The following is a 12,341-nucleotide window of genomic DNA, read 5'->3' on the forward strand; positions in this document are numbered from 1 at the left end:
TATGCGGAAAAATAAGAATATTGTACAAGTCAGAAGAGGACAATTTTAAGCATACTATTTTTTTTTAACCCCTTAAGGACATAAGACGTAATTGTATGTCCTGATCCACTGGTATTTAGCGCACCAGGACATACATTTATGCCCTATCCATGACAGGAGCACTGGAGCGGTTCTTGCATTATGCACAGCAGGTCCCGACTACTAGCCAGGGACCCACCGGTAATGGCAGACATCAGCGATCGCGCTAATGTCCGCCATTAACCGCTCAGATGCCATGATCTGTACAGATCACGGAATCTGTGGCTATGCGGCGCTTTAAATTGCTGATCTGATCACCCGCGGCATGGCTGCAGGGATCAGATCAGCCAAGATGTGGACGGAGGTCCCCTCACCTGCCTCCGTCTGTCCCCCAGCATCTTCTTCTCTGGTCTCACATCACGAGACCAATGAAGATCGTCGATAATACTGGTCAGTGTTATGCATAGCACTGAACAGTATTAGCAATCAAATGATTGCTATAAATAGTCCCCTATGGGGACATAAAAAGTGTAAAAAAGGGAAAAAAATTTAAGTTTAAAAAAAAAAATTATGTGAAAGAGCCCCTACCCCAGTAAAAATGTAAATCACCCCTTTTTCCCACTTGCCACCAAAAAGCGTAAAAAAATTATTACCGTAATAAACATATTTTGTATCGTCTTGTGCGTAATTGTCTGAACTATTGAAATATAATGTAAATAATTCCGTACGGTAAACGTTAAAAAAAAAAAAAACAGAAAGCCCAAAATTGCTGGTTGGTCCCATCACATTAAATAAAATAAAAAATTAAATAATAAAATGCTATCAAATACTCAGATAAAAGCAAAAGTGGTAACAAAAAAAATGGGAAAGTTATAGGTGGTCAAAATAGGGCAATTTTAAACATACCGTATATACTCGAGTATAAGCCGACTCGAGTATAAGCCGAGGCCCCTAATTTCAACCCAAAATCCCAGGAAAAGTTATTGACTCGAGTATAAGCCTAGGGTGGGAAATACATCATCCCCCCCCCTGTCATCATCCAGACCCCCGTCATTAACATCCTCATCATCATCACCCTGTCATCATCCAGACCCTCATCATCATCACCTGTCATCATCCCCTTGTCATCATCCCCACCCCCCTTCATCATCCCCTTGTCATCATCCCACACCCCTCCCTTCATCATCCCCTTGTCATCATCCCCACCCCCCTTCATCATCCCCTTGTTATCATCCCACACCCCCCCTTCATCATCCCCTTGTCATCATCCCCAACCCCCTTCATCCCCACCCCCAGCCATCAGCTGTCCGGGCATGCTGGGAGTTGTAGATTTGAAACCTCTGGAGGTCCGCAGGTTGAAGACCACTGCGGCCTTCGACATAATCCAGCTCCCTCTTACCCCCTTTAGTTCTGTACAGTACTCGCCACCGCTCTGCGCTGGTCCGATGCTGCAGGACTGTCCGGTGAGGAGGTCGTCCGGTGGGATAGTGGTTCCGGGCTGCTATCTTCACCGGGGGCGCCTTTTCTCCGCGCTTTGGGCCCAGAATAGAGGCGTTGCCTTGACGATGACGCAGAAGTACGTTGGTAATGAACGTACCTCTGCATCGTCGTCAAGGCAACGTGACTATTCTGGGGCCGGGCCCGAAGCGATTAGAAGAGGCCTCCCCGGTGAAGATAGCAGCCCGGAACCACTATCCCACCGGACGACCTCCTCACCGGACAGTCCTGCAGCACCGGACCAGCGCCGAGCGGAGGCGAGTACTGTACAGAACTAAAGGGGGTGAGAGGGGGCTGGATGATGTCGAAGGCCGCAGTGGTCTTCAACCTGCGGACCTCCAGAGGTTTCAAAACTACAACTCCCAGCAAGCCCGGACAGCCGATGGCTGCCCGGGCTTGCTGGGAGTTGTAGTTTTGAAACCTCTGGAGGTCCGCAGGTTGAAGACCACTGCGGGTGGAGAGTTCACTCGAGTATAAGCCGAGGGGGGTGTTTTCAGCACGAAAAATCGACTTATACTCGAGTATATACGGTACCTATTTTGTAAAAAAAGTTTGAGTTTTTTCAAAAGCAGTAAAATAATAGAAAAGTATGTAATGGGTATGATTTTATTCGTATTGACCCACAGAATAAAGAAAACATGTCATTTTTACTGTAAAGTGTACAGCGTAAAAACAAAACCCTCTGAAAAAAAAATAGAAATTTTTCAAATTTTGATTTTCTAACAAATAATTTTTGGGGTTTGCCATACATTTTATGGTAAAATGAGTGATGTCATTACAAAGTACAATTGGTCACGCAAAAAACAAGCCCTCACATGGGTCTGTTTATAGAAATATAAAAGAGCTGTGATTTTTAGAAGGCAAGGAGGAAGGCACAAAAATGCAAAAATTTCATTGGCTGTGTCCTTAAGGCCAAAACAGACTGCGTCCTTAAAGGGGTATTCCAGGCAAAACCTTTTTTTATATATATCAACTGGCTCCGGAAAGTTAAACAGATTTGTAAATTACTTCTATTAAAAAATCTTAATCCTTCCAATAGTTATTAGCTTCTGAAGTTTTCAGTCTAACTGCTCAATGATGATGTCACGTCCCGGGAGCTGTGCATGATGGGAGAATATCCCCATAGGAACTGCACAGCTCCCAAGACATGAGTCATCAGAGAGCAGTAAGACAGAAAACAACAACTCAACTTCAGAAGCTAATAACTATTGGAAGGATTAAGATTTTTTTTAATAGAAGTAATTTACAAATTTGTTTAACTTTCCGGAGCCAGTTGATATATAAAAAAACTTTTGGCCTGGAATACCCCTTTAAGGGGTTAAAGTAGTCAAATAAAATAAAACCTACAAAAATTAGGTATCCTTATAACTGTAAATAACAAAAGGATGGAAAAGCTCAACAACAAAAATAGTACAAGGTTAACTGGGTACACCTGTACCCGCAGGTGTGGAGAAAAAGTATAAATAGTAACAGAGTCCCAGTCCTCAAACACTCCAACCAAGAAAATGGATTTACAATGGATATTAGGTGAAAATAGTATTTCATATTTAATAACACATATGAAAGAATCACCTATAAGCATTCAAATATCAAGTGATACAATCAATAAAAATATGACATGTACATTAAGGATAAAATGACCCAAACATGAATAAATCCTATTGGTATAAAAAATTGATACTGCAATGCAAAAGTATACTGGAGAGTGATAGGTTAAATTGGATAGCCAGTCCTAAACAACGTTAAAGTCTGGGGCAGTCTATCACAGAGAAAATGATCTCATGCATGCCAATGTTACATCACCACCGTTCCAGTTAATGTTAATGGCGTGTAATAGTGCTCACAGCTGGGAAGTCCCGATCGTCAGTTGAGCTGTAGTTGAGGTAGCTACCCACACTGAATGTCGCCAGCCCCAATCGAGCCTCAGTGCGGACCGCAGCTGACCTCTCAGATATCCCGCTTGGCACAGGGCGTGTACAGCAATGGAGGGATTGGAATGGCGTCTGACTTCACGGGTGCGCTGCGCAGTCTGCAGCTGAATTACTCAAAGCACTGGTTGCTGGATCAATCAAAAGCGCTGGTTGGAAGCGGTGAGGTGGGGTCAGAGTGAGAAACAAAATACAATCTGAATTCACTCCAATGTCCAACCAGCACTTTTGACTGATCCAGCAACCAGTGCTTTGAGTAATTCACTGCGCAGTGCACCCGTGACGTCGGACGCCATTCCAATCCCTCCATTGCTGTACACACAATGTGCAGAGCAGGATATCTGAGAGATCAGCTGCGGTCCGCACTGAGGCTCGACTGGGGCCGGCAACATTCAGTGCGCGCAGCCACCTCAACTGACGATCGGGACTTCCCAGCTGTGAGCACTATTACATACCATTAACATTAACTGGAACGGTGGTGAGCGATATAACATTGGCATGCATGAGATCATTTTCTCTGTGATAGACTGCCCCAGACTTTACTGTTATTTAGGACTGGCTATCCAATTTAACCTATCACTCTCCAGTAAGACTGGGCGGTATAGCGGTTCATACCGAATACCGAAATTTTTGGGCTGCGCGATATGAATTTTTCCCATACCGCAATACCGGTTGGGCCCCTCCCCCTTGGGAATGAATTATCAGCCCAGCGCAGTGTTCTGCTCCACCAAGTATCAGCCCAGCGGGGTACTATTCACATATGTCACCCGCAAGCACTGCCCTCCGCCTCTTTGCTGGGGGCCGTTGGCGATGGAACTTTATAATGTACGCCAGTGTTCTCCAACCTGCGGACCTCCAGATGTTGCAAAACTACAACTCCCAGCATGCCCGGACAGCCAACGGCTGTCCAGGCATGCTGGGAGTTGTAGCTTTGCAACAGCTGGAGGTCTGCAGGTTTGAGACCACTGCTGTATGCTGTATCCCTATGCCCGGGATGCAAAAGATAAAGAAAATAAACTTTAACTCACCTACGTCGGCCACACACTGGGGACGGGAACTTTAGACAGCCGTCAGCCTATAACCGGCTGGAGCGATGTCCCGCCCCCGGCCAGTGATAGGCTGAGTCCACTGTCATGTAAGGAGCTCTGGGCGGCTTCTTACATGACAGTGCATCGCTTACAGGACATCGTTCCGGCTGGTGATAGGCTGACGGCTGTCCAACGTTCCAGTCCCAAGGAACAGCGTGAGGCCGACGTAGGTGAGTTAAAGTTTATTTTCTTTATCTTTTGCATCCCGGGCATAGGTATACAGCGTACAGCAGTGGTCTCAAACCTGTGGACTTCCAGCTGCTGCAAAGCTACAACTCCCAGCATGCCCGGACAGCCGTTGGCTGTCGGGTAACATGATTTGGTGGGGGAGAGCAGAACAGCACTCGCGGGTCACATGATTGGGGGGGGGGGGGGGAGGTGTGTGTGTGAAAGAAATACCGTTATATACCGTGGAACCGCCATAAGTTGCAAAAATACCGTGATACACATATTTGGTCATACCGTCCAGCTCTACTCTCCAGTATACTTTTGCATTGCAGTATCCATTTTTTATACCAATAGGATTTATTCGTGTTTATTCATGTTTGGGTCATTTTATCCTTAATGTACATGACATATTTTTATTGATTGCATCACTTGATATTTGAATGCTTATAGGTGATTCTTTCATATGTGTTATTAACCTCTTCAGGACACAGGGCATATGGATACGCCCTGCATTCCGAGTCCTTAAGGACCGAGGGCGTATCCATACGCCCGTGGGAAATCCAGTCCCCACCGCTAGCCGGTTGGGGACCGATGCCAGATGCCTGCTGAAATCATTCAGCAGGCACCCTGGCACATCGCCCAGGGGGGTCCTGAGACCCCTCCATGTCGGCGATCGGAGAAAATCGCATGTCAATTCAGACATGCGATTTTCTCCAATGCCGGGCTGATCGGGTCTCTGGTGACCCGATCACCCGGAAAATAGGGCTGATCGGAGCTGTCAGCAACAGCCCCGATCAGCCTAAAAGATAGGAGTGAGGTCGCAAAGCTGCGATCTCCTCCTATCCCCTGGCATTAGTCAGAACGGAGTTCTGACCAATGGCAGCGCAGGAAAGGGGGTTGCCATGGCAACTCCCCATTCTGCCCGCCCCTGGATGTCGAGGGGCTCTGGAAAGAAGATGGAGGCCGTACCTGCAGGAGAAGATGCCTGGGGACCTGGGATCTTCGCTGGAGCCTGCAGGATCCTGATCAGGTAGGGAATGGACAGTGGGGGGGGGGGGGGGGGGGAGGAATTGAAAGTGAAAGTAAATCGATCTTTACTGTGGCAACCACTAGGGGGGCCAAACTGCAACTCCCAGCATGCCCAGAGAGCCAAAGGCTGTCTGGGCATGCTGGGAGTTGTAGTTTTGCAACATCTGGAGGGTCACAGTTGGGAGACCACTGTTACAGTGGTGCCCAAACAGTAGCCCTCCAGATGTAGCCCTCCAGGCATGCTGGGAGTTGTAGTTCTGTAACATCTGTCCCTTCAGATTTAGCAATTTTCATGACATTTTTGAAAATTGCTGCTCTACTTTGAAGCCCTCTAATTTTTTCAAAAAGCAAAAGTATGTCCATTTTATGATGCCAACATAAAGTGGACATATTGTATTTGTGAAGAAAAATAAAATTTATTTGGAATATCCATTTTCCTTACAATTAGAGAGCTTCAAAGTTAGAAAAATACAACATTTTCAAAATTTTCATGAAAATTTTGGGATTTTTCACCAAAAAAGGATGCAAATAAAACGCCGAAAATTTACCACCAAAATAAAGTTGAATATGTCACGAAAAAACAATCTCAGAATCAGAATATTCGGTAAAAGCGTTTTCGCATTATTAATTTGTAAAGTGACGGTGGTCATAATTGTGTAAAAGGGCTCAGTCCTTAAGGTGAAAAAGGGCTGCGTCCTTAAGGGGTTAAATATGAAATACTATTTTCACCTAATATCCACTGTACATCCATTTTCTTGGTTGGCGTATTTGAGGACTGGGACTGTTACTATTTATCCTTGTAACTGTATGGACTTATGGAATAAAGATAAAATATCATTTTTACTGAAAAGTTACAAAATGGTGTTTTTTTTTTTCAATTTCACTACGTGAATATTTTTTTTTTCGCCATAGATTTTGTAATGAAATGATTGATGTCATTACAAAGTACCAACTGGTGATGTACAAAACAAGCCGTTATAGGGGTCTGGAGGTGCAAAATTAAAAGTGTTAGGGTTTTTAGAAGGGGAGGAGAGAAAGCAAAAGTGCAAAAATGAAAATTGTCCTGGTCCTTAAGGTGTTATGGCCTTGCTCCCACGATGGAATTTCCAAGTGGAATCCACCGTAACAATTCCGCACAGAAATTCCATTGCAACAGAGTCCCATTGTTTTCAATGGGATTCTGCTTCACCGTGCACACAGCAGAATTTCCCCACCAGAAACATCTGGCACGGATATTCAAATTACGGCCTCCGCAGAAACTATTCACACGTCAATTCCTTAGGCGAAACCTGCTGGAAATGCATTGCCTCTATGGAGATGGCGCATTTCAAAGTGGTCGTAGCACTGACTGAAGAGTTGGCGCCTGCTGTGGATGGAATGTCCAGACGGAAATGTTCTGGCCAGACATTCCACAAAAATATATGGGGGAGATTTATCAAAACCTGACCAGAGGAAAAGTTTCTGAGTTGCCCATAGCAACCAATCAGATCGCTTCTTTCAATTTTGAAAAGGCATCTGAAAAATTAAAGAAGCGATCTGATTGGTTGCTATGGGCAACTCAGCAACTTTTCCTCTGGACAGATTTTGATAAATCTCCACCATAGTGACTCCACAATTATAACCAGGGGAGATTACAGTGGTCCCTCAACTTACAATAGTTTCAACATACAACGGTCTTTTCTGGACCATTGTAACTTAAAACCAGACTCAACATACAATGCTACTGACAGTCCAGATCTGCGAAACGTGTCAATGGTTGGAAGAACTGACCAATTAGAATGGGCACTCACTGGTAAAACACCTGTATTGCTGAAGTGCAGCAAAAGTAAGAAAGATCTGCTGGGAGCTGTAATCACTGTGTATGTAGAGGACAGGAGCTTCTTCAGGGTCCTGTACAGTACACACAATGTCCTAAAAAGTAAAATGGAGCCACCCTTACCTGGTGTCCAAAGGAGCAGCCAACCCTGGGGCAGATAAAGAGTAGTACAGAACATGTAGTACCACCCTGAATTGTAGGGAGGCGCTACCAGACAGGAATTCATTGCATGCACCTATATAAATAAATAAGTGCATGCAATGAATTCCTGTCTGGTAGCGCCTCCCTACAATGCAGGGTGGTACTACATGTTCTGTACTACTCTTTATCTGCCCCAGGGTTGGCTGCTCCTTTGGACACCAGGTAAGGGTGGCTCCATTTTACTTTTTAGGACATTGTGTGTACTGTACAGGACCCTGAAGAAGCTCCCGTCCTCTACATACAAAGTGATTACAGCTCCCAGCAGATCTTTCTTACTTTTATATGTACGAACTTGCTTTATCTATATTAGTTATCTACTTATTTTTCTTGAATCCTCACTTTTTTACTTATTGGTCTCAACATACAATGGTTTCAACATACAATGGTTGTCCTGGAACCGATTAATATTGTAACTTGAGGGACCACTGTACATTCAAGTACTGTATATAATGATGAACCTACATTGACTTTACTGTGAGACAGTTACGCTGGGGGTACTGGATGGTAGAGCTGGGCGGTATGACCAAATATGTGTATCACAGTATTTTTGTAACTTATGGCGGTTCCACGGTATATAACGGTATTTCTTTCATCTCCACCCCAAATCATGTGACCCGCGAGCGCTCTTCTGCTTCCCACCCCCCCAAATCATGTTACCCGCCAGTGCTGTTCTGCTCCCCCCACCAAATCATGTTACCCGCCAGCGCTGTTCTGCCCCCCCCAATTAATTATCAGCCCAGCGGGGAACTACTCACATATGTCACCCGTAAGCACTGCCCTCCTCCTCTTTGTTGGGGGCCGCCAGCGATGGAACTCACTGTATGCCAATGGTCTCCAACCTGCGGACCTCCAGACGTTGCAAAACTACAACTCCCAGCATGCTCAGACAGCCAACGGCTGTCCGGGCATGCTGGGAGTTGTAGTTTTGCAACAGCTGGAGGTCCGCAGGATGGAGACCACTGCTGTACCCTGTATCCGTATGCCCGGGCTGCAAAAGAGAAAGAAAATAAACTTTAACTCACCTACGTCGGCCACACGCTGGGGACTGGAACATCGGACAGCCGTCAGCCTATCACCGGCCGGAGCGATGTTCTGCCCCTGCCAGTGATAGGCTGAGCCCACTGTCATGTAAGAAGCCGGCTGTAAGAAGCCGTTGGCTGTCCGGGCATGCTGGGAGTTGTAGTTTTGCAACATCTGGAGGTCCCCAGGTTGGGGACCACTGGCGTACAGTGAGTTCCAGCGCCGGCGGCCCCCAACAAAGAGGAGGAGGGCAGTGCTTGCGGGTGACATATGTGATTAGTACCCTGCTGGGCTGATAATTAATTGGGGGGGAGCAGAACAGCGCTGGCGGGTCACGTATAATTAGTTCCCCGATGTGGGGACAGCGCTGCGCTGGGCTGATAATTCATTCCCAAGGGGGAGGGGCCAAACCGGTATTGCGGTATGGGAAAAATTCATATCGTGCAGCCCAAAAATTTCGGTATTCGGTATGAACCGGTACACCGCCCAACCTTACTGGCTGGTACTGTTCATGAATGCATTCTGGCTGGCACTATTCATAAGAAGCACTGACAATAAAATAGGGGAACACTGACTAGAAACATTCATGGTGGCAATATTCATGAAAGGGTATTGACTGAAACTATTCTTAAAGACACCTTGATACTATTCCTGGACACATTGACATGATCGGTTGGTTGGTACAATTCATGGGCACCCTTCAGCTGACTGTTCAAGAAGGGCACTGCTTAGCCTAGGTAGAGGTGCACTCTGGCTCGCTTAAGGAGGAGTTTGGTTGGCACTGAGTCTGTTCCTCACTATCAGCTCCTGAAGCCATCATCTCTATGGACGGAACCAGTTTATCCATCCAGTGTTTTATTGGGGACATCATATTAAAATGTACTCACCTTGCAATATCCCCGCTGTTCCGTTCCTCACAAGCAGCCAAATGCGTCTCTAGTCTCTTAGCAACCGTGGACTGACGTCACGTCAATGCTTTGCGCGGCTACAAAGGAAACCAGAAGGAGCCATTTTGTGGTGGACCTCTTTGTACTCTGGCAACTAAAAATACGACGACCCTCAAGAATCGTATATTACATTTGCCTTACATGCATTAATCCAGTAATCTTCCAGTAATAAAAGTAGCAGAAGACTCACAGTTTGCGGCCATAATGTTTGAGACCAAGGGATAGAGGATATGGCATGCTCTGCTCGTTCAGCGTGTATTAATGCTACCCTCTTGTGGCCAGATATGATATTGCAATATGCCTAATTTGCTATCATTGGTTATTAAGATGAAGTTCGCCTTTTGTGCGGGCGTCCTGGGAGTTGTAATTTCACACGTTTGGGACCACTGTACTTGTAATAAAGGAGGAATATCAAATATTAACATATAACACTGATTAAATCCCTAACCTACAGAAAATTTGTATTCATTGTAGTATACTAAAGTAAGTAGAAGTGCCAGCCATTTAATGTCGTGCTAAAAGCTGAGTAACAGATTTAGGGTACGTTCCCACACAGCGTATTTTGCTGCGTATTTGCTGCGTATTTGGTGCTGCGTATTTTCCTACCCATTGACTTCAACAGAGAAAATAAAATACGCAGCAGCAAATACGCAGCAAATACGCCGTGTGGGAATGTACCCTAAAACTAAAACATTGTACCAATAACAACACAGAGAAAAGAGAGACGTTTCTTTGGCTGTTTATGGTAACTAGCACTCAAGGGTGTTCAAAAGACTAAGGACATAGGGGGGGTATTTAGCAATTTTGCCTGTTGACAGTTTCTTTTTACCCTTTTTTTTCACTTTGGTTATCGTGGACATGCACCAAATTTATAATTTGGTGCAAATTGTTAGTAATTTTGGCTCAAATGTTGAAATCAGCTGTTCACAGCGCCTTTTACACAGAACTTACCGCCACAGAGGACAGCGTATTTTACCCTGTAGAGCAGCCATTTCGGAGTCCCTCCTGCAGTATATCAACAAGCGACATGAAATGGATTTTATTTTCAACTTGGGTATTTTTTTTTTTTTTTGTTACTTTAGTGCAGTGGTCTTCAACCTACGGACCTCCAGATGTTGCAAAACTACAATTCCCAGCATGCCAGGGACAGCCGTTGGCTGTCCGGGCATGCTGGGAGTTGTAGTTTTGCAACATCTGGAGGTCCGCAGGTTGGAGACCACTGCTTTAGTGCTTACCTTTCCTGAACCTGTGTGGCCATGTCCAATGCTGGCTCAACCGAGGGTGAAGGTTCCTCAGAGACAACTATGTCGAAGGATAGTATTGCACAGCCCCGGAGGCGTCGCTGCTTTCACCAAAAACATGTTTTAATGTATTTTGACGCCTTTACATTTTCTGACATTGCTAAGTGTGTTTTCAATGTGCAAAATTTCTTGGCCACGATTTGCGCCCAAAAAACGGGATTTGCGCCAAAATTGCGCCAAAGATCGATTGGCGCAAATGATGAATTACTGACTAAAGTTAAAATCACACACAGGACCGTGTGATTTTGAGAAAGTTGTAAAAATGACAGTGGAGAAGATGCGCCAAACTTTGGTGCAAAAAGACACTGTGCCAAAGTATTGCGCCAAAGTAAAAAAAAGTATTGCGCCAAAGTAAAAAACAAACACATAAATCCTTTGATAAATACCCCCATAGCGTTTTTCTATTTTTGCACTTTCGTTTTTTCCTCTTTACATTTTAAAAATCATAGCCCTTTAAATTTTGCACCTAAAAATCCATATGATTGTTTTTTTTTTTTGCGCCACCAATTCTACTTTGTAATGACATCAGTAAATTTACCCCAAAATCTACAGCAAAACCAAAAAAAAATTATAATAATTGTGTGACAAAATTGAAGAAAAAACACAATTTTGGAACATTTGGGGGCTTCCGTTTCTTTCGGTAAAAATGACACCTTATCTTTATTCTGAAGGTCCATGTGATTAAAATGATACCCTACTTATATAGGTTTGATTTTGTCGTACTTCTGGAAAAAAATCATAACTACATGCACGAAAATTAATACGCTCAAAATTTTCATTTTCTGACCCCTATAACTTTTTTATTTTTCCACGAACAGGGCTATATGAGGGCTCATTTGTTGCGCAGTGATCTGAAGTTTTTATTGGTACTATTGTTTTGATCAGACCTTTTGATTGCTTTTTATTCATTTTTTATGGTATAAAAAGTGACCAAAAATACGATATTTTGGACTTTTGAATTTTTTCGCGTGTACGCCATTCACCGAGCAGTTTAATTAATGATATATGTTTATGGTTCGGACATTTACGCATGCGGCGAAACCACATGTTTGTTCTTATTTTTATTTACACACTTTTTTTTTCTTATGGGAAAAGGGGGGTGATTCAGATTTTTATTAGGAAAGGGGTTAAATCACATTTATCAACTTTTTTTTTTTTGTAAACTTTTTTATGCAGTGTTATAGCCCCCTCTAGGGGCTATATCACTGCATACACTGATTGCAGGCACTGTTCAATGCATTGCCATAGGAATGCATTGATCAGTGTTTTCTGCGCTTGATTGCTCAAGCCTGGATTTCAGGCTTGGAGCAATCAAACGCCAATCGGAC

The 12,341-nt window shown here is 44.3% G+C and overlaps 2 protein-coding genes across 5 annotated transcripts in view; one reads left to right on the forward strand and one right to left on the reverse strand.

Moving 5' to 3' along the window:
- Positions 1-10,085, reverse strand: part of LOC130282588 (DPY30 domain-containing protein 1-like) — a 180,214-nt gene extending 170,129 nt beyond the window's left edge. Inside the window, exon 1 of one of the 4 annotated variants that reach the window (XM_056530957.1) lies at positions 9,903-10,085. In XM_056530957.1, coding sequence (XP_056386932.1) covers positions 9,903-9,949 — 47 coding nt within the window. In that variant the 5' untranslated portion in view covers positions 9,950-10,085. Of the gene's footprint in view, positions 1-9,403; positions 9,584-9,652; positions 9,835-9,902 lie in introns of those variants that run through there. The other 3 variants (XM_056530958.1, XM_056530960.1, XM_056530956.1) reach the window with 3 other exon arrangements.
- The window catches only part of MAT1A (methionine adenosyltransferase 1A), a 363,839-nt gene continuing 357,192 nt past the window's right edge, over positions 5,695-12,341 (forward strand). Inside the window, exon 1 of the mRNA XM_056530954.1 lies at positions 5,695-5,729. The gene's annotated coding sequence lies outside the window, so the exon portion shown is untranslated. The remainder of the gene's footprint in view (positions 5,730-12,341) is intronic.

This window comes from Hyla sarda, chromosome 7 (assembly GCF_029499605.1).
Source record: "Hyla sarda isolate aHylSar1 chromosome 7, aHylSar1.hap1, whole genome shotgun sequence".
Lineage (NCBI taxonomy): Eukaryota > Metazoa > Chordata > Amphibia > Anura > Hylidae > Hyla > Hyla sarda.